Genomic DNA, 10,832 nt, shown 5'->3' with positions numbered 1-10,832 from the left:
TAAATAACAATAAATAATAAATACTTATTAAATATTCAAAACCCCATTGATAATTTATATATATTTAGATTTTTTACCTAATAAAAAAAAATCTGAACAGTAGACACCCATCAACATCCCTGGTTGTCATGCATGCCAGCCCTTCACCGAGGAAAGTAGCATTCAATGAAACTTCCTCTCAGCCAACAATGCAGGTTCATTTCTCTCCGGAGGGGATTTCCTTCCGAGGGAGATCTAGTCCAAGTTGATTAATTTATTGCCCGTGTAAAGAGTTCAATATTAAACTCCGGTCTTTAGCTAACCATCTTTTTGTGATGCTTTAACATGACTGCCACCAGCATGACCAGTTGAAGCGCAGCAATTAGGTCCAAAGCATGAGTCACAGTGGGTCACCATCTCAAACGGCGGTCAATTTAACGCCGCTGCCGGGCGACCATTCTTTGAAGGGAATCGATGGATCAATTCTTCATAATCTTTGAACATTCATTCACAATTCCAGTCATAGACCAGATAATGATGATATGATATGTAGCGTGCATGCGCTGAAAGGCAACAGCAAATGATGACAATGCAAGTCCTCGCCGGCTGATTTATTTAAAGATAGATCATTCATAATCAGTTTGATATTGTTTACAAGAAATCCTGTTTTCGGAACTTTTCTTTAGATTTTAAACCCTAGACAAGAATCTGAAAGAACACATCTACTTACCATTGAGCCGAAGAAGCTTGAAGGGTCTTTACAGGTTATGCTCTACACACATGAACGCATGATGAGTAAAAGTGCAAGACAGCTGAAATAAATTGAGGAGAGTGATTGATCTTGCCATGCTTTCTGCATCTAAAACTTTTTGGTCAAGCTCTCTATTTCACAGACATGGAGCGTTGAGTTCCAAAATATTTTCCAAAAGATCTTCCATCAAAGCCAAATCATTGCAGGTTTGGCATGAAGAAAAAATTATTATTGCAACAAGAGAATGGGATCTAAGCACTTATAAATACACAAAGAACATCTGATCACGTAGTGTAGTATATTTTGGTGTAGTTATCAAATTTAAGTTTGCTGAAAACATCCATCTAGAAATCTACCAACCCAGGACATGGTTTGGGCTAGTTTTGATTTCAAACCGGTTTGAAAATTGACTCAAGTGTCCATGACATGGACAAATCCGAGTGAGATCTGAGTTGACCTATTAACTCATAAGTTAACCAACTAAAGCTTTAGATTATAACTATGCCAGATATTCAATCAAGATAGATTTTTTGAACGTGAACAAGAACATGAATAGAACAAGCCACTTCACAAACCCTAGATAATTTTGTAAAATGTAGAAGATGAAACTAACCAACGTCAGCAATTTACATTGCATATATGTTTGTGTATAACATAGAGGAAGCACAGACACCAAACTAGTTCATGAATTAACGATCTGATGCCAATTCTTTCATAACAAGCATTTTCGCAGTACACAAAATACACTGCATTCAACGAATAAGCCTGTGGGAGATGCGGATGGCCTCCAAATACAAGCTTTTGCAGCTATCAAGCATCCACAGTAAAACATTTCTAGTACTCCACACAGTTCGGTGTTGGTAAGGTATAAAATTAATTTTCCTTGGCCAGGTCAGCCACAGCTTCTGACTCTATAGAGTCGGGAGGGGAAACAAGTCGCTCAACAGGGATTTTTGCCACGTCGCGACGAACTCCGATATCAGAAACGAGCCGGCTGACACAATACATCCCATAGCCCACAGCTGCCAGGCCGCTAAAGCTGGTTGTTAGAAATCGAAGTGGTGAAGAAACAATAGCACTGGTAGCAGCTATCAAGGAAGCAGCCTGCCCACTTCGACCAACACTGAGGCTTGTCATCACGAGCAAGCCTGTCTTGCAGTAGATTGCAAAATCCTCACAGTTGTTCTTGAAAATGTTATATCCACCAAAACCATTTAGCAAGAGGAAAGAAGCACGGTGAAGGACATCTTCTGGTGGGTCAGGTTTGGCAAGGGTGCAGGTGCCACCTCGTGGTTTGGCAATGAAGAGAGCTGGAGAGACATCATACTCAAAGAGGTAGAGATAGCCACCTGATAGAAAACAATCGATGCAGGATGAGATGACACCATCAAGCCTTGATTGATCACCACATTTTGGGCACGGATTATCTGAAGGACGAGAAGGAGACAAGCTGAAAATAAGACGGTCTAACACAGTTCCTGTGCCAATTTCTTGGCCTGATCCCCGAGTGAAGTGTATCACCTTCTCATCACCAAAGTATATGCCTAATTTCATTTGAGGATCTGATTAGAAAAGGATGTTGAAAATGCTAACATCATATCCAAAACTCAGAAATGCACATAAACACAAGCTTCATCTTGAGGGTATAAACCAGAATTTCATAGCTCAAATTTCAACCAGGATAAATTGTGATACACAATTAATAAGTTTAGATGTATTGATGAGTTGAGGAGAGAACAGATTGAAAATGCAAGAAATATGATAGCCATTAATGAAGCAACTCTAGAACTGGAAAGTAAATAATCTACATGAGTTAAACTTCAACTTTCACATGATCTCCTATAGAAAAGAGCCACTCCCCCTATCTCCCTCCCCCTCTCACTGAACATAAACAATCACAGAGTCCTTTTTCACGTGAATTCATAAATGCAAGACCTAAAATTTAACATTTAAGTGTAAAGATGAACAGAGAAGAAGATAAATGGAACCTATCCAACACTATATATGAACAAAGTGACAAATCTACAACATACTTTAACAGAAAGTACCATGTATGGACAACCTATAAAAGCTTTTGGGAGTTGTACCATAATGAGAATCTGATGAAAGATAGGGAAGGGCCTTTAGCGGTTACAAGATACTTATGGTGAATCAATGGACCTCCTTGTGAGTTAAAACTCAATTTGACAAGTAAGAGTTATTGAAGCAATATAATCAAACATAATTCTAGGTCCAGTTATCTACTATATTATTAGTACTGTGTATCTTATCTTAGGGTCCTTTATACTACCTACGGAGCAACGACATTCCCCACGGATAGCATGGATCCATAGTACTTAAATTCAGTTGGTACTAAGCCAACTTTTGGATTTTATTTCTTCTAAGGCTTACATATTATAATGATTTTATTCTAGATGGCGTGGATGGTAATATGATTCAACATAATAATAATAATTCACGAGCACTCAATGATGTGAAAACTGCACAAACTATAGAGTGGAGGAAATGTTACCAAATTTCAGGATTAGCCATTCAATATTGTTGGCAATGACAAAAATGTATCCTGTCCTAAAGGAACATTGAATAAGACAGCAATGGCATGGATGGTGAACAAGTTATTCTTGTAAAGGCAAATTTTACAAGATAGATGCTAACAATGCCAGTAGAATTCCTAACAAAGGAGCCAAGCCTATTCAAACTTTTAAAGATTTTTCCTTGATTTAGTACCAAAAACAACTAAAACAACCTCACAAACAAGAAAACCGTTGGTTTTAGCAAACAGAATTCATAAAATACACAAGAATCGTGCTATGCCGCACAGAGGTTTTCACACTAATCCAATCAATCCCTGTCCAGGACACAAAAGAAAAGAGACTTCATGGATAAGAGAAAGTTGAGAGAGCAGCTCCTTGATGACCGACAAAACAGAGAATATACAAGAGCAAAAAAATGTGTGGAGAAACAAACAATATCTCAGTGACTGAAGATGCTTCTTCTGCTATTAACCATCTCTCAACCCCCTTGTGCCTATTAGCCATCATCTTACCACTCAAAAAAGAATTCCGCCCAACAGATTGTGAACTTTAAAAATATAGTGATATGCAGTCGATTAGCACTTAGCAGGCCCAATTACCAATGTTTCTGAGAAAATAACTTAATTAAAACCCTACATTTCCAATTCCATCCCATAATTCTAACCCTGTAATTGTGTTTCCAAATTCTAAATCCAAAAGTTCTTACGCTACATTTTAACTACTTCGATGAATTCCCGAATTGTTTTAATGAAACTCCATAAACAACCGTCTAACCATGATTGATTAACATACTAGCTAAACTTTTTCTTATAATAAGTAGGAGTGTAAAACTTTAACACAAACAGCAAGAATTTAATGTTTGATTTGATTTATTCAAAGAAATGATGTCTACCCACCATGAAAGTAATATAGACATCTAAGGCCTTAACCATCTCCCAGCCCCATCTTACCCTATTAGCCACCACCCTACCACTTAACCATAAATGACCCTGCTCCCCAAAAGATTCTGAACTTAAAACACAATACTCAGTAGAGTAGCACTTAACCAAAGCTCTGTTTTTTTCAATTCCATTCCATATTTCTATCCCTATAATTGTTTCGCAAGTTTTAAATTCGGAAGTTCCTATGCCAGCAGATATGACAATCATTTCCAATGAAACTCCATAAACAGGTATCTAACTATGATTAATTAACAAATATTACAATCACTTCCTGTAACAGCCAGCAGTATAAAACTCCGACACCAAAAGGCATCACATAAAAAGTAAAAAAAAAAAAATGTTTGGTCAATTCAAAGATATAATCTCTACCCACCAATTCAATTGCACCTAAAGGAATAAATCCCCCCATTTTATGCCCATTACTCCATCAAAAATTCCCAACCTCGCGTTCACAGGCTACTAATCCTGCTCTCAAAAGGTCAAAAAGCAATGGCCATCCTAAAAACACACCAAAGCATCATCTTTGCAAATTTGAATCCATCCAAAACACTGCTCTCCAATATCAAAAACCAATGAGAAAAACCAAATGATAAACCAAAAAACAAGCCAAGATATCAACTTGCCAAAAACTTTAATCCCGCTAGGTACCCGAAACACCAATCACACAACACCCAAAAACGAATAAAAAAAGAGAGACAGACCGTGATGGGCATATAAGTAAGCGTTTTTCCACGAGTAGATATGATCCCCTGGCCTTAACACATCTCTCTTGATACTATTCGAAAGAAGTCCCATTGCAATTTGCTTGCTTTTGCTCTGCTTCCTTAGCCTCTACGCTACGCAGTTGCCATGGGATATTTTGCCTTCCAACTTTCCAGTTCGAGTCTTACTATATTAATGAAACTTAGTTTGGAATTTGCCCTTTTAGTTTTGGGACAAGTACAACATAGTACCCAAATTATATGCTCATAGCAGATCAGTTCCTGAACCTTTAAATATCTCTGGTACTCCTGGATTATATGGTTCGTAAAGAGAATCATTGAAAAAATGTATTTTGATTACCATTTATTTTTCTAATTCAACCAATAATATCTTTATTTTAAAAAATAATTATATTTACATGCAAGCACTCAAACTTAGCCAGATATTATATTTTAATGTGATATATGCAATATATATTTTTAATTATAGTAACGCTATAGTAACACATGAGCATATGACCGACACATGATCAAAATACATCTAAAAATTATTATTATTATTTTTTTATTAACGTGGATGTTCGGGTCAGTTTGCGTGTACCACGACTAATCTCACAGCACACTAAACATCTTGCAAGCCTAGTAAACAAGTAAGGCACCGCGAAATGATAGACATACCACACAGAGAGGACCTAATAGAGACATGAAGGGAACAACTCTCCAGCTCCACTCCTATTAGGACTCGAACCTGGATTCGAAGAAAGGAGAGCTGCCCCAACAACCACTGAGCCACAACCCTATTGATTATCTAAAAATTATTATAACTACTCTATGCTTCAAACCTTTCAATCATCAATAATTTTTTTTTAAAAAAATTCATTCTCAAAATTTGGCTTTACAAAGTTTTTAATAAACAATAATGTTTTATGTAACAAGAATTCTATTATAATCATGAGAGAGCTCTATTACGTAATATTTATATTATTTAAAGGATTTATACAAAAACAAAGGGTTTAAAAACCAAATCATATACACATATCATTATTTTCAAGCTGATTATTACTTATAAAACTAAAACTTCTAGTAGTGGACATATATGGATGACACTATTCTCCTCCTTATAAAACATTATATATTTTTATTAATTTTATTTTGATTCTCAATGTTTTATTTTGTTTGATTTGATCGTAATTAAAAGCCTAAACACTTAGTTGATGGTTAAAAAAAGAAGAATCGAACTAAAGCAAGCACCAAACATGGGTGGAGTGTCAAAGATTACATAAAAAATTCACTTACATTCTCGATCTTTAAATATAACACAATATATATAATCCTAGTTCCTTTAATTTTTCAAAAAATCAATTTTCATATCCAAGTTTATTTGTTTTATTTTTCAGATCTTGATCAAGAAAACGAGAGAGAAAGAAAGGATTGTTGGATTCTAGCTAGGAGAGAGAAATTCATTGTTAACTCTATTTTTAGCGACCCAAATGAGTTTTCTTTGTGTCTATAAGTTCCATGAGATGATAAGGATTTTGTGGTGGTTGTAGTGATCCTCAATTTTGCATGAAAAATCAAATATAGGCTAGAAAAATCAAAACAAAATCAATTAGATTTTGGATTGTTCTTTTTTTAGGTATTTGAATTTGATATAATAGTTTATAGGTGTTATGAGGGTGTTGATGAAGTATTTTTAAGTTGAAATAGCTTGAATTTTTTGTTTTTGAAGCTAAAGACAAGTTGCGTCTATTTTTCAACCTAAATATGGATTTTTAGACGACATGTTGTCTTATCTACTTTTCTTCTAGAAAAATAGAAGCAAACAATAAATCATCCATTCATTTTTAAAAAATAAAAATAAGCTCAAGCTTGCAAACATGGGCTTGAAGGCCCGCCAACGCTCCTCGGCTTTTTATTTCAATGGCCTAGGCATGCTAGCTTATGGACCTGCAAGTTCGGGTCTTTTGACTCTCTCTCTCTCTTTTTTTTTTCTTATAAAAGGGTTGAATATAATTTTTAAAAAAATATTAAGCCAGATTGAATTCATATTTCAGGTCACAAGTTTAACATATTATGTCATAACAATTGAGCAATTATTTTTTTTCATAATATTGCTTTGTTTTACTAGTATCATTTTTTAAAAATAATTTTATAATTTATGTTTTAATTAATATTTCTTATCAATGATTTTTCTTTTCTTATTTAATTTTTTTTATAAAAATTATTTTTTGATGGTACTGTGCATGTTTGATGGTACTGTGCATGTTTAATTTTTGAAAACATTATTTTGATTCATCAATAATGTTATTTAAAATTCTTTTATATACAAGAATATTTGATTTTTTAACACCTTTGATTTTTTATTTTATTTTTAGTTATCATTAAAGTATTTTTTTTCATTTATTACTATATATAATTCTCAATTTATTTAATTATATATATATATATATATATGTATAAACTTTTCAATTTATGCTTTAAATATCTATAGGTACAAAAATGCATAAAAAAACCTAAATGTACAGGTTTCTTGTACGAGGAAAAACAAGTTTGCCTACGAACAATGTGTTAGCTATTTTTTTTTTAAAGAAAACATTGGAGTGAATGACATGATAATAATATTAAATAATTTTTTACAATTTGTTACCATAACCTTTGGGTCACAACCTTTTAAATTAAGTTAAGTATCAAACAGGTTATGGCTCAGTGGTATTGGCGCTGCTTTTCTTTTTTTGAATTTTGGTTTGAGTTCTAGTGACAGTGAGGCTGGAAAATAGTTTCCTTCATGTTTTTATTGGATTTTTTCTGTGTGGTACGCCTGTTACCCTCGCGGTGTCTTACTTGTTCATTGGACTTGCAGGATGTTCAGTGGACCGTGAAATTAGTTGTGGTATACACAAACTGGCCAGACACCCACGTTAATAAAAAAAAAAAGTTAAGCACATAAACCATCTTGTGCATGAAAATACCATAAATTAGTTAAGCACATAAACCCATCTTGTGCATGAAAATACCATAAATTATTTATATCTCATCCCTTTATTTACATCATATCAACAACATATATTACATGATTAAAATTAAATTAAACATTTACAACAAATGTTGCGGTTTCCATTAATAAAATTAAATTTATATCTCATCCCTTTATTTTATTTTGAAATCGAGTTTATTTCTGTTACTCAATAAAGTTTTTGTCTAGGGTTTACATCTTCAATCCTTTTTCCATTCCATACTTATTCAGACTCCTTCACATTATCATTTACTTAATTCCTGTTAATTTTATTTTTTATTTTCAAAACTTCTAAGTTTCCAAGGGATCACAATTGGAACATTTTAAAAAATTTATGATCGATTCTCAGCATATCACGATCCAACAAGCTAGTCTTTGTCTGTATAAACAACCTTATAAAATGCTTAACGGTCTCATTAAATTAGCTTCCCCGATTATTGAAGTTTGTCTCTCTATCATTTTCAAAAATCTCCTATAGATAAGAAAAATCCTAAACAAAGAAATCTTGTGGGAGCGTCTCACTCTGTGAATAATTTGTCAAAAATTACAGTAAAATTTCTTCAGGTGGTAATTCGAAAGGGCGACCAGCGGCAACAATACTTGTCTAACAAAAATGGAGGTAGTCATGAGAAACGTATAACTTCCTTGTATTGAACTGTTCTGATGTTGTAACAGCTTCATGAAGAGCTTTAACATCATGATTAGCCATTCAAAGATGGGAACAGAGATTGCCACAACATATCCAGTTGAAGCTTGGGTTAATATCTATGGATTGCCATCGACTTGCAAGAAAGGGTGCATCAGTGACAAATGATGCAGATAATATTGAAAAAACCAAACTGATATGCATCTCCTAACAACATGGGATATAGACTCTGAGTAATTTATAAAAATGACAGAATGTGCTGTCTTGACTTTTTGGAGAGAAAAAAACCCATTAAATCACCAGAATGTATTATGGTTCCCATCTCCATTGACTGACCAATCTCCAAATCTGGCTGTTTCATTCTGTATTCTTTTGCGATGTCAGTTTCCATCATTGTGGCTCCATTAGTGACGACAAATTTCTAGTTGAAATCCAAATGTTCAGGGAAGCTCAAACACATTGGCATCCAGATGCCAAAAAGATTTAGGCTGTATACTTCACAGTTTGGGCTTGTCTTCTTGTCGACGAGGAAATAGAGATCAAAGAGCATCAGAAGACATGATATCATCCACAAGAAGCAGAAGCAACAGTTGCATGCCATGCGTACTGTATAACCTTAGCTCTGAGAATGATTTGCATAAAAGTCAAAGATCTTCGAGCCTTAGGAGGCATAATCCCATGCAAGGCTTGTTAAACTTCAGTTATGCTCTGGCATCCTGTTATCTGCTGCAGAAGCCTCTATCGCATCCTTTCAGAAATTCAGGGCAAAATGGGGAGCTCCACCCTCTTGAAGGAAAAGAAGCTGACACGCCCATGATCTACATGACATAACTTCAAAGGAATCCCACCACATTGTCTCTCAAGAACTTCACTTTTTGCGTTGGCTGGTGGACTTCCCCTGCAAAGTAAGGCAAGTTAAACAGTACTATACAGATTAAAATGAGAAATAGATTGGCTTTAAAATGGAAACAAACTAATGAGATGAGACGCATTAGGGCTTGATATGTGATGATCCTGGAATTCCTCTCATTAGCATCCAGATTGCAACATATATTTGAAGGACTTAGTCAGCTTTTTTCTTTTTAAAAGTCATCAATGCCATTAGCATCTTTTCTGTCAGCTTTTTTCTTTTTAAAAGTCATCACTTATCATCAGTATGCAACTTGTGCAAATGACAATGGACTTCTTGGATCTCATAAATTACAGACTTCAGATTTCCAAATGACAATGGACTTGGATCTCATAAATTACAGACTTCAGAGGGAAACTGTGTTTATTTGCAACTAAACAAATTTCCAGCAACAAAAAAATTTCTAGCATGGCAGCTAACAGCCAGCACAGCAAACCATGGACACAACTCTTATGAAGTTATTCACTAAAGTAAGAAAAAGCCTAAATGATTTCCAAGGGTTCTTTTACATGAAAATAAAAGATGGAAGATATGATGAGCACAAACAGACTGACAGGATTTTCCTTAAAATGCAGTAATATGAGAGGACAAAAAAAAAAGTGATCAAAGAACTTCAACAATCAATCACCTCTCAAGGAAAAGGTTTTCAAATTATTCAGGTTTTACTATCATGCTTACCTAACTAAGCATAGCAGAAAGGCTGGATCACCGGGTGAAGACTTTCTAAACTTGCTATTTGGAAGATAAACGTCAAAATTTAGCCTCAGCTCATCAACTTGCAAATTACTGAGCATCTGCACAGCGCAAGTAATGCTGTTCTCTTCAACACCTTCAACCCTGTTGTTTTGAATAGTCCCTTGAGAAGAACAAGGTTTGCTGTTATTCTCAACACCCTTCATACTCCAAGGAACACCATGACGCCCAACAACATAACCAAGAGACTTCAAGTGTTTATATACCTCAAAAAGCTCCCAGCTGCACCCATTCGTTTCTTCAGAAATCTTCTTGTATATGTCTTTCAATGCAAGACACTCATCATTGTCATCCATAACAAGCAATGCCCCAATTTCAGCCAAAAACCTATGACAGAAAAGGTTATTCACCAATAAGATAATCTAAGAAAACTAAGACAATTACTCAATTCATGTGTTCTTGTCCTTCCAAACCATACTTATAAACATACAACTTGTTTTGTTTCGTTGACTGTTGCAAAAAAAGAACTAAACTTTCAAGCCTTCACTTATCACATCCATCTATCTATAAAATAATCCCTAAGAGAACAGTCTTTACCAAAGATTCTTCCTTGGAATCACTTCTAAAAAAACTCAACCATTGAATTATTGATTTCAACCGGCAA

At 34.7% G+C, this 10,832-nt stretch overlaps 2 protein-coding genes across 2 annotated transcripts; both read right to left on the bottom strand.

The window, feature by feature from the left end:
• Positions 1–1,283: 1,283 nt before the first annotated feature.
• On the bottom strand, positions 1,284–5,095 carry LOC105135262 (uncharacterized). Its single transcript, XM_011040060.1, has 2 exons — positions 4,907–5,095; positions 1,284–2,274 (listed from the first exon to the last, which is right to left on the bottom strand). The coding sequence occupies exons 1-2, from the start codon at positions 4,998–5,000 to the stop codon at positions 1,604–1,606; spliced, it is 765 nt and encodes a 254-aa protein (XP_011038362.1). The 5' UTR covers positions 5,001–5,095; the 3' UTR covers positions 1,284–1,603.
• Positions 5,096–8,545: 3,450 nt separating this feature from the next.
• On the bottom strand, positions 8,546–10,809 carry LOC105135261 (uncharacterized). Its single transcript, XM_011040059.1, has 2 exons — positions 10,154–10,809; positions 8,546–9,463 (listed from the first exon to the last, which is right to left on the bottom strand). Exons 1-2 carry the CDS (start codon positions 10,522–10,524, stop codon positions 9,325–9,327), a joined length of 510 nt encoding a protein of 169 aa, XP_011038361.1. The 5' UTR covers positions 10,525–10,809; the 3' UTR covers positions 8,546–9,324.
• Between the last annotated feature and the right edge of the window lie 23 nt (positions 10,810–10,832).

This window comes from Populus euphratica, unplaced genomic scaffold (assembly GCF_000495115.2).
Source record: "Populus euphratica unplaced genomic scaffold, PopEup_1.0 scaffold72.1, whole genome shotgun sequence".
Lineage (NCBI taxonomy): Eukaryota > Viridiplantae > Streptophyta > Magnoliopsida > Malpighiales > Salicaceae > Populus > Populus euphratica.
The sequence above is the reverse complement of the archived record's forward strand: the minus strand, read 5'-3'. Positions and strand labels throughout refer to the sequence as shown.

Excerpts from the sequence above, each read along its gene's own strand:
- LOC105135262 (XM_011040060.1), bottom strand. The coding sequence starts at position 5,000 with ATGGGACTTCTTTCGAATAGTATCAAGAGAGATGTGTTAAGGCCAGGG. Across the intron at positions 2,275-4,906 it reads TTACTTATATGCCCATCACG|GCATATACTTTGGTGATGAG; the intron begins GTCTGTCTCTCT and ends AAATGAAATTAG.
- LOC105135261 (XM_011040059.1), bottom strand. The coding sequence starts at position 10,524 with ATGGATGACAATGATGAGTGTCTTGCATTGAAAGACATATACAAGAAG. Across the intron at positions 9,464-10,153 it reads TTTCTGCTATGCTTAGTTAG|GGGAAGTCCACCAGCCAACG; the intron begins GTAAGCATGATA and ends CTTACTTTGCAG.